Source organism: Antechinus flavipes, chromosome 2, assembly GCF_016432865.1.
Source record: "Antechinus flavipes isolate AdamAnt ecotype Samford, QLD, Australia chromosome 2, AdamAnt_v2, whole genome shotgun sequence".
Classification (NCBI taxonomy): Eukaryota; Metazoa; Chordata; class Mammalia; order Dasyuromorphia; family Dasyuridae; genus Antechinus; species Antechinus flavipes.
Window position 1 is genome coordinate 110,393,269 of NC_067399.1, and position 19,848 is coordinate 110,413,116.

The following is a 19,848-nucleotide window of genomic DNA, read 5'->3' on the forward strand; positions in this document are numbered from 1 at the left end:
GAGTCGGGGAGAAGGAGTAGGAGAAAATGAGCCAGATATGAGAGTGAAGGAGACCCAAGGGACTATATAATGTTAAAGAGAACCAGAAAAAGATTTTTGAACCTCCAGGTGAATTTCCTGTGGAAGTTTTATGAGAGGACATAGACAAGAATTTTAATGGATGGTTATTCCTCTATTAATTGTCTCAAATTTGTCCTTTTCTATATGTATGTATGTGTTTATATATACATATATGTATGTATACATAGATACACACATATGTAACATAGTTATTTGTCTGTGTTTTCCCCATTAGACTATGAGGTGGGGGTGTTTTTGGTATTTTTTTTTATATCCCCAGTACTTAGCACAGGGCCTGACACATACTAGGTGCTTAATAAATGCAAGTTGATTGGCTGATGCTAGATGACAGGACAAAGAGGAGTTGAATCTAGATCGCTAGAAATCATATCTGCATTGATGAAATCATAAATTGAGCCAGATGACAAAATATTCATTGGTAAAATGAGGAGATATTCTCTAAGGATGCTCTCTTCTTTAAAAGTTTGTGCTTAAGAACAAGAATTCGCTTCACCTCTTTAACTTGGCATCTCACATATTATTAGCAAGTATGAATAATGCCCAAACAGTACCACTTAATTGACTTTTTAACGTGCCAGTTTTTAAATCATTTTTCCCCCTAGAAACATGGGATGACAAAGGGAGCTAAATTTTCACGTTCCCTGGATTAACATTAGTGTTATTTTCCTACTTTCCCTTTATTTCAGGGTTGAAGCATATTTGTTGAAAATAGGGAAAAATAAAGTTGGTTCTTTCAGTGGGTATTTCAGTGCCAGGGAAGTCATGGAGATGGATGGGCAAGATATTAGTTTAGTATACTAATTTTTTTTTTCCAGGATCATTCCTGAAAAAAGCTACATGGAACCTGCACAAATAATATACTTCTTATATTTTTCTTTTTTTCCCAGAGTTTCTCATTTTTTTTTAAACCGGTAAAGAGAGAGCTAGGGTTCAAGGTCACCACTAGGCTTCTCTTTCATGACTCAAGTGTTATTGCTACTCATGCAGTTACTCGAACTAATAGTTACCAAGACCTGCCTCTGCACTACCAGGAAGTGCAAATCAGTGCTTTGCAAACTGTGGTTTCTGTTAATTAAGGGTTCCAGCCCCATAGTCTGCTCACCCTTCAATTAGTCTAAGAGATGCTGCAATCCATTCACTTGCACCATCCACTAACTGTGAGACTCCATATATCGCCCAGTGTTCAGAATTTCAGAATCCGGGGTGGTTGGAGACAAGCATATGCTCTGTGTGGCCTGGTCCTGCCAGACCAAGGCTAGTCAGCCTCTGCTTTGTACATGGACACATCCATCTGGGGGCTGCCCATCTGACCCTCAGGTGCATCTGAGGCTCTTTCCACGGCCTGCAGCTGATCCACTGTCTCTCAAACGAGGAATCACGTTACAAAGTGCTCTCCTTTGGATGCAGTCATACTCCAGTTTCGTGGCATTCATGGCAGTGAGCACTGCGCTGTTCAGGGTCCTGGAATAGTCAAGGAAGGGCTGCAGGGACCGCAGCCTTGGCCAGGCGCAAGCACTTGGTCAGCAGTTCTACTCATGACCCACTAGCCAATCCATTTTCTTGGAGATTGGTTAAAAGGGGCGAAAGCGAGCTTAGCCAGACTGAACCATGCTCCTCCTCTCTTTCTGACTGAAGTCTTGGAGACCAGTTCGAATCCTAGGTCTTTCTCTGATGGGAGTAAGGAGTAGAGGAAAGCTCTTCTATCCTTTAAAACAACATTTCTTTCTTCTTTTAAATGTTTTTATTATTATGGACCCGACAAACAGCACTAGTCATGAATATTTCTTTATGCAGAGAAAAACAATCTGTGCATGCACTTGATTCCCATTACATATAAACAGTGTACAAAGGTTTAGACAAAACCTTACATCTAAGTACATAAAAGAAAGCCTTTTTTTTATGCTGGAGTAATTAGAGTAGGCATCATAGTGGGGGAAAGTCGTGTTTGATCTGGGTCTTGAAGAATAGTTAGGAAACAGGCAAAATGGAGAGAAAGAGCAGCGAGGTAGTGCACAGGACTGAAACTCTTTCAGGCAAACTCTGAATTCAAATTTGACCTCAGCCACATACTAGCTGGGTACCCTTGGGTAAATCACTTAATCCCATTTACCTCAGTTTCCTCATCTGTAAAATGAGCTCAAAAAGGCAATGGCAAACTACTCCAATATCTTTGCCAAGAAAACCCCAAATGGTGTCATGAAAAGTTGGACATGATTGTGGAGAGAAAGCTATTCCAGGGAGAAGAAATTTGTTTTAGGCATAAATTCAGAGGCAGGAAAGTTCTGGGCACATTTAGGGAAAAGTGAATAGTTTGGTTTGGTTGCAGTGGGTTTTGAATGCCAGGCTAAAGATTTTAGATTTTACTCTACAGATACTGGAGAAGGGGCAAGAGTTAAAAGGTTAACGGATGTGTAGAGTGAACTGAAGGGGAGAAAGGACTGAAGATAAGTTGAGCAGCTATGTAGTTATCACAAGGATCCTAGGGAAAAGTAATTAGGGTCTTAACAAGAGCAAAAAGAGGGGGTGGAATAGAGGGATGAGAGAGGAGAGACAGATGATAGATTTTGGGGGTAGAGGAAAAAACCAAAAATAAGTTAAAAGTTTTATTTACTCATTCATTCAATAGCATTTATTAAGTATAGTGCACTGTGACAGGATCTGGAAGAGACACAAGGAGAAATAAAATATATACTTTGTGTTCAAGAAGCTTCCAATTTGAGGGGAATAAGAAATAGGAGCAGTTAATTGTTAACGCAAATTAGATTATGGTAACTCATATGGGGAACAATTGTGAATATTGATTGCAATTTATCAAAGAGACATTTCTGCTCTCTGATCTAACAGGGAATGAATATGTATTATAAGAGTGGGTCTTTTGTGGAATAATAGTCCTAACATCATAATTGCAAAATCTTAACCTGTGGCCCGCCCTTACTCTACTCTAGGGAAAATGAGAGACAATTGAAAACTATGTCTGGTTTCCCTATCATCTCCCCAACTTGGAGTTATCAGGACCTGAATTTGTAATCCTGGTTCTGTGGCTTATTAACTTGGGCAAATTGATTAACCTTTCTGGGTCCTTGTTTCCTCATCTATTTAAGTAAATAAAGGAATCAACAAGGACATTTACTAAATTCATACTATGTATTTACTAAGTACTATACTAGAATTGAGGATGCAAAGAATGGTAAGAGACAACTTCTGACATCAAGAATCTCAATCGAATGGAAGAGACAATAAGAAAATAACCTGTATATAAATAAGATTTAATACGTGATGAATTGGAGCTAATATCAGAGGGAAGGCCCTTAGAAATAAAAAAGCTAGGAAAGCCTTTTTGCAGATTGTGGGACTTCAACTGAGAGTGGAATAGACTTCTAAGATTCCTTCTAGCCTTAGATCTATTTTACGAGCATATGTATGTAAATGTGGTGTCAGAAAAAAAAAGTAACAGATTTGACAAAAGTTTAAATCATAGATCTATAGCTGAAAGGGACCTCAGATGCTATCTAATCCAGTTCTTTTATTTTATAGATGAGGAGGCTGAGGGTTAGAGAGGTTGAGTAAGTATGACAGAAACATCATCCAAACTCTTTACTATGCTGCCTCCACTACTTTATAGTTGTATAAGCATGGGCAAATCACAACCTTTCATCTCAGTTTCCCTATCTCTAAAAATTAGGATAGCAATTCTTACACGCCTGACTTTACTGGGTTGATGTAAATATCAAAAGAGACAATTTATGTAAATCGTTTTGCAAATCTTAAAAGCTGTGAATGGCGGTGACATGGATGATGATGGTGATGATAATGTACAAAGCACTGATTTCATTGATGAAGAGGAATTTATATTTCCTCTGCCAAAATGAGGAATTTCCTCTGCCAAAACAGACCAGGTCCCTGCAATTCGATAGTCCTAGAGAGTTGCTAAGGCACTAAGGGATTAAGTGCTTCAACTAGGATATTATTATTATTATTATTATTACTATTCTCTACTCTAATAATAGAGAATAAAATAGTAATATAAAAGACTATGAAATTGAGAGAGAAATATTTTCTATCTGGAGAAATTAGGAAAGCTTTTGAAATTGAGAGAGAAGGAAGGCACCACTGAGCAAAAAATAGGGGAAATTTGGAGGAGGAGATTTGGGAGGGGATGGGTGGGACATGATATATTTTATTTTATTCATATTGAGTAAGTTAGAGTCATTGTGAAAATATCCAAGTGGAAATTTCCCAAACAACTGGAAATTTACTCTGGAACTACTCAACTCTGCCTCTTCACTTCCCTGATTCCTTTCACTCTCAGCCAAAATCTCATCTTTCTGAAGGAAGCTTTTCTTGATCCCCTTTAAGTCTAGTGCCTTAATTCCACTGAATATCTTATTATTTATATAATCACTGATTATATAATAAGAATATTTATGTATATATTTATATGTGTATACACATATCCAACCACACCCACAGTTGTTTTCATATTGTCTTCCTCCCCCCATTAGACTGTGACCTTGAAAATTAGAGACTGTTTTTAATTTTGTTTTTGCTTTTTTTGTATTCCTAATGCTTAGCAATGTCCATTCTACATGATAGGAACTTAATTAATGTTTGTTGACTTGGAGCACTGGTGAAAGCATAGGATTAGAGTTATTTTGATTCAGAAATCATCTATATAGAAACCATTGTTAAATCAAGGATATCTTGAGATCCTGATGGGAAGGGAAAGGGTTGAGAGCATAGCCTAAGTGGACTAAATTAAAAAGGCGTTTTAACCTTAAAAGTTTTAAGCTTAACTTGTTATTTAACCTTTAGCTAAGTTTCTGGACGTTTCATTTAGTGAATTCTGTTTTGTTTTGTTTTGTTGCATTGGCTTCCTATCACAGTGCACTACATTTAATAAATGCTATTGAATAAATGAGTAAATAAATGAAACTTTTAAGTTATCTTTAGTTCTTTCCTGTAATACCACAGCCTATCATCTGTCTCTCCTCTCTCATCCTTCTATTCCACTGTGAAGGAGCCTATCCACAGCTTTTTCCTGGTGCAGTTTTATAGGTAGATTTGTCAAAATTAGAATGTGAATACAATTCAATTTATGTACAGATTGTTCATTTATTTGTTTTGTTCTGTGGAAGTCGAATTTGAAGACATCTGCACAAGACTGATTCAAATGATTTTATTTTTCTCCCTGTTCTTTGGACTCACACATTGTATACTGTAAGCTTATATCACTGTATACTTTACACACTTCTAAGTCCTTAGTTGCTTGTATATTGTCTCCCACATTGCACTGGGTGTACCTTTCTAGTGGCCTTGCCTTCATCAATGCTTGTTGACTGCTTTTCAACTAATAACATTTTAATATAGAACAATATGTAATAGAAAATTCCGCACTCCACGTAATATTTTATATATATCACGTGATTACACATTCTATATATGTAACAGTGCCCTTATCAATTTATATTACTTCCACTGTTGGAAATAACATAATTAATAAACACTATAATACATATTAATGTATAATATAATACATATATATGTATATACATATAATAGCACTGTAATATTTCCGTGGGAGAAAAAAATTAAGAATTAGGGTAATTGAAGATTCTACGTATGCAAATAAACTTGTTACAAATTAATAAATGCTGTAGTGACGCTGATCCTGCACTTCCCCAAAGGGTGAACCCGGACAAAGTCGTTCCTACCCAGAGCCCACAGCGGGGGCTGTGATTTGCATTTGCGAAAGAGGAGAAAAGGGGAACTACATTTTGAAAGCCCCGGGCTTCTACATCATCCAGGAGGCCGGGCCAGAGTCCCACCAGAAACTCAAAGGGGCTTCGCCACAGGATTCTCACCGCCGCTCTCACTGAGCTAAGGTGCTCACTCTCCCTAGCTGGGGAGCACAGCAGGGGACCTGTGGGGCCAGCGGCGAGGAGCAGAGGAGGTAGGAGGTGTGGGAACAGAACTACGAGCTAGGGCCTGTATATAACGTAGTGCGTGCGTGTGCGTCTTCCTTTTTCTGTGCACCTCAGCCGCCCGCCCCCTCCTGTTCTTAAAAAATTAAAAAAAAAAAAAAAACACTCGCGGAAGAAACTGGAGGAGGGGGATTTCTCCTGGAGCCTGGGGCTTAAACAAGCTTGCTATGGTTTTCTCTCCTCCTCCTCCTCCACTTCCCCAGGACCACCCCTCCGCTGCCGGGACCGCCAGACCACGCCTCCTGTCTCTAGGAATACCCTATCACTGAAGGCAAAGGCTGTGGGAGGCGGGGCGCCAGCACTCGGTAGTGAGGGACCGAGCGCGCGAGGCTCGCCCCCATCCGCCACCGGGAGAAGGCTGGCGTGGGGCGAGAACTTGCGTCATATTCCGGGAAATCCCCCTCCCTTCCAGCGGCTCCCCGGCCCTTTCCTCGGCTCGGTCCAGCCCCCTCTCCACGTCTCAGACCGTGACGCCCGCGCGGGTGGGGAAGCTGCTGGGGAGGGGGCGGGGCCAAGGGGCGGGGCCTGGAGGAAGGGGCTCCGCGTAGCCTGAGACCGGGCTGAGTTGGCTGGCTGGTGGCAAGTGCTGACAGAGGAGACGCCGTACCCGGCCCACCCCAACCCAGCCCTGCCCTGCCCTACCCTGCCCTGCCTTGCCTGGCGAACGCTGCGAAGGGAGCCCGGCGCGCGGAGCGGAGTGGAGCCATGGCGGCCGGTGAGTGTCCCCGGGGACAGCCCTTGGACAGGTCCGGCTCCCGGGGATGGTTAAGGGGTCGTGCGCAAAAGTTTGGGGGAGTTACCCGGGATTTCCCCTCTACCCTCGGGCAGCGGCTCCCGGAATCGAGGAGGGGGGGGGGGGGAGAAGGAGGAAGGGGACGTTGGGGGAAAACGCGAAGTGAAAACAAAGATAATTTGTCCATCAACTAAGCATTTATTAAGCGCTTACTTTGTGCCAGACTCTAGGGGTACAAAGATAAAAGACAGTCCTGCTTCTGAGGACGAATTTATTAAGCGCCTACTATGTACCGGGCGCTGGGGATGCAAAGAGCAGTAAAAGACAGCCCGGATCTCCCCAGGAGCTCTTAGTCTGCGTGCAAACCAGTGTGTACAAACAAGCTGTACCCTGCATCTTTTGGGGGTGGTCCCAGAGGGAAGGCAAGGCGATCATTAACTTGCCTCTCCGGCCTTGCCTTATCTTTGAAGTGCTTTGAAAAAGTAAACTTTTTTTATAACTTCGGGGAGTTGATCTAATAATAATTCTTGGATCTCTAAATGGGTCTGAGAAATCTCAGACAGGTACTTGGCTCAGTTGGTGCAGACCCTTCATACATTCTTATCCCATGTGATTTTTAACCCATGGTCTCCCCTTAAGGCCTCCCCAGGGGGGTCCACAAGAGGCAATTCCCTCTAGTTCCTTTGCCATTGCATAAAAGCAGTAAAGCATGCTTTCATAATTTAAAATTCTTTTTTTCTTCATTGGACGGATGATAGTATGTTTGATCCTATTTATGCCATTAATTGTCTAAACCAGCCTGGCTCTAAAAGTGTTTTGTATTAGTCCTTAAAAGGATATGAGATAGTAATATTAAGAATGCATCTTTTTTGAAATGTGTAAAATGAAATAGTTTGTATCCACTTTCCCCTAAATTAAGCTAAGGTTTTTCTATTTAAAATGGAGAGGAAAATGAGAATTCAAAGCATGCTTAGAAATATATACATTTTAAAAATAACCAGTTTGGCCAATATTAATTTTTTTCCCATCTAGAAAATTGTGTTTTTTTTAAGGGTCAGGAGAAAAGGTGTGACTCTCATGGTGAGATTTTGAGAGGTTATAGAAGAGTTGTATAGGATGATATGAATTAGATGGATCTCACTGCATCATTGGAGAGTACACTTACTTCTTGAGCTCCATTTGACTGCTTTGAGATTAATAAATGAGTTAGAGCTTTATGTCTCATGGCAAATATTAATCTTGCTTGTATCTATCTATCTTATATTCTTTTCTTTTAGTTCTCTCTCCATTCCCCTGGCTCTCCTAACTAGACATTATTTTAAAACTGAAGTAGTGAAATTATTTACTTTTCTTGAAATAGTTTTTATAGTTCTTAATCTTAATTTTAAAAGTATTTGAGAGGAACATTATATATTTTATCTCCTCTGTCCCCTATATCAAAACAAAAAAAAAAAAAAAAAAAAAACTCATGGAACACTTAAACTCCACTAAAATATAGGACACTTGTTTTACTTATATGGTTTTTGATTTTTCCCCTCCACTGCTGTGAGTGACTCTCAATAAAAAAAGGTCTCCCACCCCTGTTTTAAAGTATTGAAGAGGAAGTAAAAGGAGAAAGGATTTTTTTTTTCTTTTTTAAACAGAACTATATTATTGCAATCATTGTAAGCTGAAAAGGAAGTAAGATTGTTTCAAATGACATATGCTTTTGGCTGTGTTTGCGGTTTTAGTGTGAGAATATGTGTATAGTTTAAAATATTAAAACTTTCCCTTTGCCCATATCATTGACCTGAAAATACTATATAATTGGATTAATAATATTAAAATACATTAAGATGACTAGCATGAAAAAAACTAACTTTTGGTGTTAAACATTTGATTATCTAAAAAATACTATGAGAATATAGAAGACATATTTCACAAATAAAATGGGGCAACATGCTGGAAATTTAACCTTTTCAGGAAGTATGAATTTGTCAAGTATGTGATACTTTTTAAATGGGCAACATAAAATTAACCATATTTATATGTAATGTATTTAAAACCTCACATTATAATGAAAATGATGGTCAAGTAGTTTTCTTAATGAATTTGTAATCTGTTGACTGATTTGAGTTTCATACTATTAAAAAAACTACTGTAACAATATACTGTTTTTGATGGGATTTTTTAAAAGAATTCAAAACTAAAGGTGGTTTTCTTTCTTTCCCACAAGTGCCAAAATTATAAATAAACAAAAAGGATGTCTACAGGAGTATTTTAAAAATTATTTAAATGTAATCTGATATTTTAAAAACAAATTTGTCAACAAAGAAAATATCTTTTAGAATGAATTATGGTTTGATTCATAACCTTGAAGTCTGAAACAGTAATTTAAAAGGAAAAATCTGCTGCTTTGTTCTGATCTTTATAATGATATTTGTTCAGTTGTGTCTGTCTCTTCATGACTATTTGGGGGTTTTCTTGGAAATGATAGTGTTGGTCATTACCTTCCTTATGTCATTTTACAGATGAGGAAACTGAAGCAGATAGAGTTAAGTGACTTAACCAGGCTCACAGAGCTACAAAGTGTTTGAAGCCAGATTTGAATTCACAAAGATGAACCTTTCTGACTCCAGGCCCTGCAATCTTATCATTTGTATCACCTAGCTGCCCTTGGTGATATAGCACTACTCAATCTTTTTTTGTACAGAATCAACAGTACAGCAAGTAAAGATTTCATTAGAGTGATTCTAACAGATACTGGAGAAAACAATTGTACAGATTTGCTCACTAGAGTACAAAGTATAAAAGCAGCTAGGTGGCCCAGCTAAGACTCAGAAAGACTCATCTTCCAGAGCTCATATTCTGGCCTAAGATACTTACTAGTTATGTGACCCCTGGCAAGTCACTTCATCCTGTTTGCCTCAGTTTCCTCATCTGTCAAATGAGCAAAAGGAAATGGCAAACCATTCCAGTATCTTTACCAAGAAAATCCCAAATGGGGACATGAAGTCAGACACAGAAAACAACAGAACAACAAATGTGTCAGATGCCATTAAGAACTTTAAAATTCTTATCTCATTTCTTCCTTCCAACAACTTTGGCAGGTTGGTACCATTATCATTGGTGAAAGCTTTTGTACCTGTATTTCAACATTTGTTATTCATGTATCTTTAGAAAATTATAAGAAAGCTTTGCTTAATTGATTAAGGTTTATTATCATCTGTAGTAAGACTCTATTAACATTGCCATAACAAAAAATCTTCAAAGTATTTTAATAGAGTAACAAAGTAGGTAATACTACTTTCTCAGATTTTAATACTTTTATTTCTTACTGACTTTGACATGGAAGCAAGTCTGTATAGTTAAGTTATGTATAGTTCAGCTAATATAAAAGTACCATATAGATCATAATTTTTTAAGTATCAGAAAATTTCTGGAGAAAGTAAAAAAATGGATAATTTTTGCAAATTACTCTGAAGTTCAAGCTTTTCTAAGTGGTTAAGACAGATGGTTAGGATCTCGCAGCCCATTAAACTAGTTTAAATAAGGATTTTAAAACTTCCTTTCAAATCTGTTGACATAATTAATTAGGATAGGAAGTATAAAGAAAAATGTTCCCAAACCTGACTAAGGTATTATGGTTGAGCAATTAGTGTTCCTGTTTGTTTTTGAACTTCATTGAAATACAAGGGAAGAAAATTGTTTTTGTTGTCCTATGCATTAATATATCTAATAGAAATTTGTCTCCTTTTTAATTTTGTGTTACTTAATTATGGAGAACAAAAACATCATATTTGAAGCACTATTTTCTGATAAATATCCAAATAATTTTTTTTTCCCCATCTAGTTAAGGAGTTAGTTTGTTTTTTTTTTTTTTTCCTGCTTGGAATTCTGTTTTGTCATGTATTAATAGAAGATACATCAAGAAATTATTTCTGTAAATACTTAATACACTAAAAGTAGTCTTAGGTTTCAAGAGAATTATTTTTTTGTTATTTCTGAGAAATACAGAAAGTAGTTGTTGGTAAAGTACCTTAGAGCAGATGTTTTAGGAGAGGCTACTTCAAGGATATATTAGTTTAAAGAGTTATATGAAAGGGATGAAGGCAACAAATTGAAATATTGTTTCAGAAATGGATCAATATGGAAAACTACATGGAAATTAAGAGTGGGAAAAGGGAATTAAGGTGATATAAATTGTGCATTGTAGAACTCAAAGACCTTTTTAGTGCAGCCCTCTCTTCTTGTTTTACCATTTGAGCAAATCAAGTCCCAGAATATTAAATGACTTGTTCAGGGTCATATTCTAATAAGTGATAGAGCTGGGATTTGGATTCAAGTCCTTTATCTCCAAGTGTTGGTGGCTCACAATAACTTCTTTTTTTTCTTTTTTTTTTCTTTTTTAATAACTTTTTATTGATAGAACTCATGGCAGGGTAATTTTTTACAACATTATCCCTTGCACTCGCTTCTGTTCTGATTTTTCCCCTCCCTCCCTCCACCCCCTCCCCCAGATGGCAAGCAACCCTTTACATGTTGAATAGGTTACAGTGTATATCCTGGATACAATATACATGTGCAGAACCGAACAGTTTTCTTGTTGCACAGGGAGAATTGAATTCAGAGGGTATAAATAATCCGGGAAGAAAAACAAAAATGCAAGAAGTTTATATTCATCTCCCAGTGTTCTTTCTTTGGGTGTAGCTGCTTCTGTCCATCTTTAATCAATTGAAACTGAATTAGCTCTCTTTATCGAAGAGATCCACTTCCATCAGATTACATCCTCAAACAGTATCATTGTTGAGGTATATAATGATCTCCTGGTTCTGCTCATTTCACTTAGCATCAGTTCATGTAAGTCTCGCCAGTCCTCTCTGTATTCATCCTGCTGGTCATTCCTTACAGAACAATAATATTCCATAACGCACAATAACTTCTGATAGATAGACAGTGATACAAAAATAACAATCTGCAGCATTGTAGTCAAAGTGGATTACTTGCCCTCCCTTTGACCTTACTCAGGGATTTCCCTGACTCCTCTGTATTTGCTCATATTATTCCTTATACTTGGAATGCTCTCCTCTGTTCAGTTCTACTTGTTGAAATCATTATCAGGTCCAGTTTAAAAGCCATCTTTTTCATAAAGGCTTCTCTGATCTTTCTCCCTCCCTTCCCAATATGATTTTTTTTCTTTCTCCTTAATTTGATTTCTTAGTACATCCTTTATTGTATTTTAATTTGGCCACTTACCATATATTATTTTCTTTTACTTTTATCATCCCACATTGTGAGAAGTTCTTAAGGAATTATTTATATTTTTATATTCTTCAATATCTAGCATAATACTATGGTAGGTACTTCATATTTATAGAAGAAACTGAGAAAGAAAGATAGTTTTTAACGTCCAAAAAAGGCAAAGGTAACAGAAAACTGATCTTTACTAATGAAACTAGTTCCTGGGTCTTAGGGGGAAGATTGAAATCAGTCATTTCTTCTTTCTCTAGATTTTGTGTATAGGATGATTGGGAAAGCTCCATCTCTACAACTTGGGTCATCTCTCTCAGTCAGGTTGCTGCCTCTTCTCTTTTGTGTTTCAAGGTCTGTACAGAAACTAAATTGTATCTTACTGCTACCAAAATGCTTCAACTTCTAAAACTTTCAACATTAGTTGCACTTGGATTAGATTCCATTTTAGTTACCTATTAATAAGCATTGTTCTTGAAACAATTTTTATTCTAGCTTAAAGAAAATTAATCGTCCTAGAACATCAATTCTCTAATATGTCACTTATAATTTATATTGCACATATGAAGGGAAATACTTTTTTGTTTTAGAAAGGCCTGAAAGTGTGAAGGTGACCTTGAATTCTTTTAGGCTGCCATAGAAGCAGAATACAAAATTTGGTGGGTCTTTCCAAAATGGAAGAGTTTAGGATTTGGGTGATGGACTATGTATGAACTCAGCTCAGTTAAATTCAGTTCTTATTATCAATAGATTGGCTACAAGTTGGCCATAGTAACATGGTTCTCTTTTACTTATGGAATATGGAAATAGGCTATAGTTTCAAGACCTGCTAAATTAGTTTAGCTATTAGCACTTTCATTGTGCTTTTTCTTTTTAGCAATTAACCAGCTATGGATGAATTGATAAGATGAATCAGTCTAGAAAGATCCCTTTTGGTAAATATTCTTTATGGTATATCATGAATGGAATATGAGAAGGCATAAGAAAGAGTGGTAAGGTGTGTTGATGAAATTGGTGGAATGGATCACTTACCAGATAAAGTCACCTGTTCTATCTGATATGAGAAAAGAGTTCCACGGGACTAGGAGTCAGAATATATGGGTTCTAAGAGAGCTCACTACTAGTTAAGGGGACTTTGAGCAAATCAGAAACTCAAGCTTTTCAAGCTTTAAACTGGCAAGAAATGAAACGTGTTCTTTAAGGTAACACAGAATTATTGTGAGGTTTTGAGGAGGGTATTTATGTGAGAATGCTTTGAAAGCTATAAAACATGGATGTGCCAGGTTTCAGTATTAGAGTTTGCAGTCATAATTAGCTGGGCAGTTAGCCTGGAGGAGGTAGCATATATTGATGTAGTTTACTGTATCACTAATGTTAATCATTTATTCAGCAAATATTTAGGAAGCTTCTCCAGCATACAGTGAGCTGTGATGGTGCTGAAGGAGATGCAGAGATCAATATTCATTCCATTCCTCAAGGAGTTTATAGTTATCAGGTCAGAGGTAGTAAAGTACACAGTCCAAGTTAGGATGTAGTTCATTTGTAAGAGAGGTACAAAGTGATATGAGAACAGATAAGGGAGAAATTAGAGAAGGCTTCTTGGAAGGTGTCATCTTTGAGCTGAGCATGGAGGGATAGGTAGATGATGGGTGAAGATAAATGAGAAGGGGATTATAGACACAGGGGATAGCACAGACATAGGTATGGAAATAGGAAAGCATGGCACTCGTTTAATGGTTCAGTTTTTCACTAAACAAGTAGTATGGTTTTGTTAGATTGTAAAGTATCTGAGAGAAGCTGATGTTAAATCAGATTGTCCATATAGGTTTGGGTCTAAATTGATATATAATAGGGAGCCTTTTAAGGTAGTCAGAATTGAGCAATGACAAGATCAGTCTGGGAATAGAAGTGTGGGATTGGTTATGGTGGGATGGAGATGGGATAGAGGGAGACCTATTTAGCTATTCAAGTTTTGTTGTTCAGTCATATCCAACTGTTTGTGACCCCATGGACCATAATAGCCATGGGGTTTTCTTGACAAAGATCCCGGAGTGGAATGCCAATTTTTTTTTCTTCAGTGGTTTAAAGGAAACAGTATTTGGCTTTGCCTGAGGCGAAATTTGAACTTGGGTCTCCAGGCCCAGCCCTTTATCTAGAGCCATCTAGCTGCCTCAGTTTCAGTAGTTTTCTGTTTTTGTAGTCCTGGCAATTAAATTCAACATGAGTGTCTAAAGTAGGAGAGTGGGAGTAAGGGTTGTTACAAAAAATACTTCAGAGATAGGATAACTGATTTGTGTATTTGAATTATTGCTTTCAACTGGATAGAGGGATCAAAACTGGCTCCAAAGTTATAAATATAGATAACTGGGCAATGTTTCATTAGTATAGTATTACATATTTCTTCCAATTTAGAGGGTTTTGTATTTTTAAAAATCAGTATCAAAGAAAATTAATATTTTTGATTCTTCATATTCTTTAGAGTTTATGAGGAAGGCACTGCCAATGATGCCTATTAATTATTTGCCTAAATGCTTCTATAACCGTTTATTCTAATATAAGTGGCATTTTGCTCTGTAACATAATTCTCATAGGAAAAGCCGTATGTAGGATCACTTTTAAAGGTGAACTTGTCTTTTTCCTTCAACTCTAAGATTTTGTGATTCTTTGGGAATATTCTTGGTAAAACATTTCACTTTTCTTGTTTTTTACTGGCTTATGGAAAGTATTTTCTTTCTCTGTTCCACAGACAGATATACTTTAGCACCCTTCTTTTCATTCTTTCAAAGAAAAGTGCTTTGATATAACAAAATATTTAATTATCTGGTGGAAATAACCGGTATATGTTATTCTTTTGTTCCTTATGGTTAATGATTTATAGTTGGGAAATTAAAAAAAAAAACTTGTTTATTAAGAGAGGTAAACATATCTCAATATAATGGAATAGACATAAAGAAATCAAGACAAGGGTGGGATGTGAAAATATGAGGATATAGACAGTTTCTTATATAAAACTTTAAATTTTCTTTTATTAAGTAAAGGTCTTATTAATCATAGGTTTAGTTTCTCTTATGGCCTCCACAGAATTAGACATCAGTTTTAGAGGAAGAATGATAACCTTGGAATGTTAGAGATATATTTCTGGATATTATTTAATTCAACTTCCCCATTTTATGGATGCAACTAAAGCACTGGGAAGTTTAAACCTGTAGTTTGACTCTAGGATAATGCTGCTTGGAGGAGGCACCAAGAAATGTACACTCAAATCAGTAATTCATCATTGAAAAAAAATAAAGAAATAATAAAGACAAATTCATTAGAGTGAGAGAAAATTACTATAATTTCTTGAATGGTTTAGAATCTGCATTTTGGAAAGGATGATATATTTCTTCTGGTCCAATAAATGGATTTTTGTAATGATTTGTAATTTCTGCTCCACTATAAAAGACCCAGCAAGATTTCTTCCCACCCCAGAGGCTGTGGGGAAGGTGACGCTGTTTGTAGAAGGAGGGCCAGAAAAAGGTTCTTCTTCCTGTAAGGGAGAGCCAGAAGGGGAAATCCCAAAGAGGGAGAGTAAGGGTAGAGCATGGTGAATTAGGGATTTCTTTGTGGGAACAAACAGGCTGCTATACTCTTTCAGCTGCCTGTAACCACCTTCCTCCTTCTCTCTGCCTTTACCTCTCCTCCCCTTCTACTCTGCTGAAGGAGCAGAGTTATTAAGCCAAGACTTTCATTCCTCCCAAATTTAGTGCCCTCTAAATTTCCCACTGTAATACAAACTAGCTGTGTGACCACAGGCAAGTGTCACCACCTCTCAGATCCCCCAAAGCAGTTCAATAAGACAGTAAGTTATCATAGATGGAGTTTCCATACTAGGATTTCCCTTCAATGATGAAATCATAGATCCAATCTACATCTCCCACCCTCATTCCCCCCTCCCCCCCCAAAAAAAAAAAAACCTACTTTCTTCTTTATTAACTGATAAGATCAGCAAAATGTATTATATGGTCAGACTAAAGGTCAAATAACTCTTTCACACTACCTAGTTAAAATTGCCTAGGAGGAAAAGGCCTATCTATCTAATGATATGATTAAAAGTAAAAGTAAATGGTTAGATTTCCTTATTATAACTTAACATGAATGAGTTTATTCAATTTTTTTCTCAAGCATAAGTTTTTATCATGTAAAGAGAGAAGCACTAAGACAGATTGAGAATTGGGGAGGAGGAGAAGGCAGCTTCACCAAGTAAAGAAATGTCTTTTGGAAGGCCAGAAGACAACCTTTACCCAATTCATCATTTTACACACATATACATACACTCTGAAGCTACCTGAATTCAGCAAATGCAAATACTGCTTTAAATGGGCTTACTGAGATTGTTTTACTGTATTTTTCTCTGAACTTCTTGCTTCTTTACTTGTGATTTCATCAGTATAAAGGACTCTCAGTGTGGAAACTTCTTCCTACTGTAATTTAGTCTTAAAGAGTTGCTTGGGGAGCCTGCTTATGACTTCACTTTGCTGTTTTTGTGTCAGAACCAAGACTCAAATCTCTTGTCCTCCTGAGTTGTATCTCTTAAGTAATTACTTATTCTTGTGCTAATGGGGTACACATAAGTAATAACATAACCTGTTGAAGCACTAACCCCTCAGTAAAAATGCCAACAAGGCCCCAAAAAACTTGATTCACAATCAGTAAAATAAAATGCATGTAAATTTTTAGAAATTTATAGAAATAACAGAAAGTTAATGTTGTGTTCTTTAATAATCAACTTTTTGGCCACAAATCCTATTCATTTCTTATATAATAAAACTATAGTAGTGCTATGTATTCTTTTTTTATTCTTTAAAAAAATTTTTCTATACTTATAGACAACTTTTTCTTTTTTTATTAAAGCTTTTTATTTTCAAAACATATGCATAGGTAATTTTCAACATTCATCCTTGTAAAACCTTGTATGCCAAATTTTTTCCATTCCTTCTCCCCACTTCCTCCCGTAGAGGGCAAGTAATTCAATATATGTTAAACATGTCCAATTCTTCTATATATATTTGCACATTATATCTTATAGCACAAATTACTATATTCTTAAAGTAAATTAAGTGCTACCTCTCTCCTAGTAATAATGTCATTTGGTATCTCTTTCAATAGTCCTTGCATTTTAACAGATGCCAAAATCTTGAAACAAAATCAGTTACCAACCTTGAGCCTATGAGGAATAAGGAGGCCTTTCCTGATTCCTCTTCTTCTTTAGGATCCTTCTTTGTGTACATAGTCTGACCTCCAAATAGAATATACTCTTTGAAGGAAAGACCAAATCATAAGGATCTTCAGTTTCTCCTTTTATGCCTAAGGAAACTGTTTGGCTTAGTTGATGGCTGATAACCCTTAGTTTTATATATAGTAAGTCTTAATACTGATTGAATTAAAATTTGTCCATTTCAGATTTCCCTGGGCTGGGACTGGGGTGAGATAGGGTGATGGAGTATATTTGGGGAGTTAAGAGGAATAATTGAAAGTAGCCAACTACTTATAAAGTAAAACCAGTATTCTTGATCAAAATTTTTTTTTTTTTGCTAAGAAAACTTGGTAACTGATAAAAAAAAGGATAAAAAATGTATATTATGAATTTTAATATTATACAAGTTAAAATCTGTGTCTGTGTGTGTGTGTGTGTGTGTGTGTGTGTGTGTATTAGTTTCTCCTACATTTTGTAACAAAGCATTTCAAGGAATTTTATTGAAAAATCCATTTGATCTGAAATCTTAGTGAACTGATTTCCCCTAAAGACTTGCTAAGTGCTAAAAAAAAAAAACAAAAACAAAAAAACAAAAAAAACTTGAGCACTACTATCTTCTCAGCATTTTTGTGAGAATCTTGGGGGAACCTCTGGCACTCATTTGGAAAACTCAGATAAGATGATCTCATAATTGATACCAGCATAAATTTTTGAGATATCTAGGGACAAATTAATGCTACCAACTAATTTTTAAAAATAACTTGCCTTGCCATTATATAAAAGCTTGATTTTATTAAAAAACAAAAACAAAAACAAAAACCTTTCCTCACTCTTCCCTCTCCCAATATCACAGCTTATTTGACTTTTAACTTTCCATTTACTTGTAAAAAAAATTTACATTTCTGTCTGTTGAAAAAGATTGTTAAAAATGTAATGCTGTTACTATTCCAACATCATCAGGTTTTTTTTGTTTGTTTTGTTTTCATTTTAGGTGGACATGAACCATATGTAGAAATAATTGAACAGCCTAGGCAAAGGGGCATGCGTTTTCGTTATAAATGTGAAGGACGGTCAGCAGGGAGCATTCCAGGAGAACACAGTACAGATAATAACCGAACATACCCATCTATACAGGTAATTGACTACTGTTTTCTTGTTCATACAGTCAGACAGGCTTCATAGTTTAGCATTACAATTTTATAAAAGGTACATTTCTTATGGTCACCAATAATTTTCTTCTTGCAACTTTTTAAAATACTGTATGCTTAAGATATTAGATATCATTCTTTTTGGGTGAGAACTTGGGTGAGTTTTTGATAGTGCATACCAAGTGACTAGATGTTCAGGAATGTTTTCTCAAGGTTTCTTTATAGACAGATTATGGCTGGCATGGTATGTTTTGATACATGAATTGTTTTATTAGAAGTGTAGTATGGTAAAGCAATTCATATTAAAACAAGTTGTACATCATGACCTTTTTTGAAGAGCATAGAAAGAAAACATCTTCCTTCCCCTTGGGCTCAGAGCTACTCTACAGCTAAAAAAAAAGTTAGTGTCTGTTTTAGCCATAATTCCTGTTCTTTTTTCCTAAAATCTGGTCTCAGGAGAAGGAAGAGGAAAAATTCTTTCTTTTTTTTTCCTGCCTACATGTTTGTCTCTGACTTATGCCTGCACTTGCTGATTGGAAATATTATCACTTTATATATGTTGAATTTATTTTATACCAATCCAGAATAAAAAAAAAGAATAAATTCTTGATTTAAAGTGATTATTCAAATAGTAATTTTTTACAACAAAATCTTAATATAAGAAGAGGTGATAGGAGCCAGATCTGTAATTTCATTGGTACAGGGAACTTCCAAATGAGGAAAATCTATGTACCAACACAGATTAGTATCGTTCCTGAAAATTTTAATCTTAAAAAACTTCTCAGACCTCTATAGAGCTTTCCCAAAGCATGTATCCAGTTTGTATGAGAGGTAGAAATTGAACCCAGGCCTTCCTGGTTCCAAGGCCAGCTTTCTAACCACTAGGCAATGATGACTTTTATCTAATTTTAAAATATCCAAACTAATTTTTCTTTTAAATTTTTATTGATTTGTTTCTGTATTACCTTTTCTTTCTAATATTTACCTCCTTACTCAGAGAACTCTAAAAGAGGGAGTAAAAAAACAGTTTATCAAAACCAGCCAGTAGTCAAGTCTGACAGTATGTGCTTTGTCCCACCTTCATAGTTACCCATGTCTGGAAGTAAGGAAGGAAGTGTATTCTCATATCTTTTTTTTTCTGGGACCAAACTTATTTATTGTAATTACAAAATGCCCCTTTGTATTTTTTTGCTCCCATTATTTCCATTTATTTTTTGGTAGTCATTTTGTATATTCTAGTTTTGTTTTCTTCACTTTCCATCAGTTCATTTATTCCATTAGTATACATACCCAAGTTCTTATCTCTTTTCAACGTCAGTTTATTATCAGGAATATTACTGTTTCTCCCAGTCCTCTAAGAGTCATTTTTCATTCTTTGCTTTAGGCTCTTCACCTATATACAGGCATTTAGACCTTATAATAGGATGTAGGAACATAACG

At 36.3% G+C, this 19,848-nt stretch overlaps 1 protein-coding gene across 2 annotated transcripts in view; it reads left to right on the plus strand.

Annotated features, from left to right (window-relative positions):
• Positions 1-5,750: 5,750 nt before the first annotated feature.
• Positions 5,751-19,848, plus strand: part of REL (REL proto-oncogene, NF-kB subunit) — a 58,491-nt gene continuing 44,393 nt past the window's right edge. The window contains exons 1-2 of one of the 2 annotated variants that reach the window (XM_051975335.1): positions 5,751-6,777; positions 18,252-18,394. In XM_051975335.1, the coding sequence (XP_051831295.1) occupies positions 6,768-6,777; positions 18,252-18,394 (153 nt within the window). In that variant the 5' untranslated portion in view covers positions 5,751-6,767. Of the gene's footprint in view, positions 6,778-16,422; positions 18,395-19,848 lie in introns of those variants that run through there. The other variant, XM_051975334.1, reaches the window with a different exon arrangement.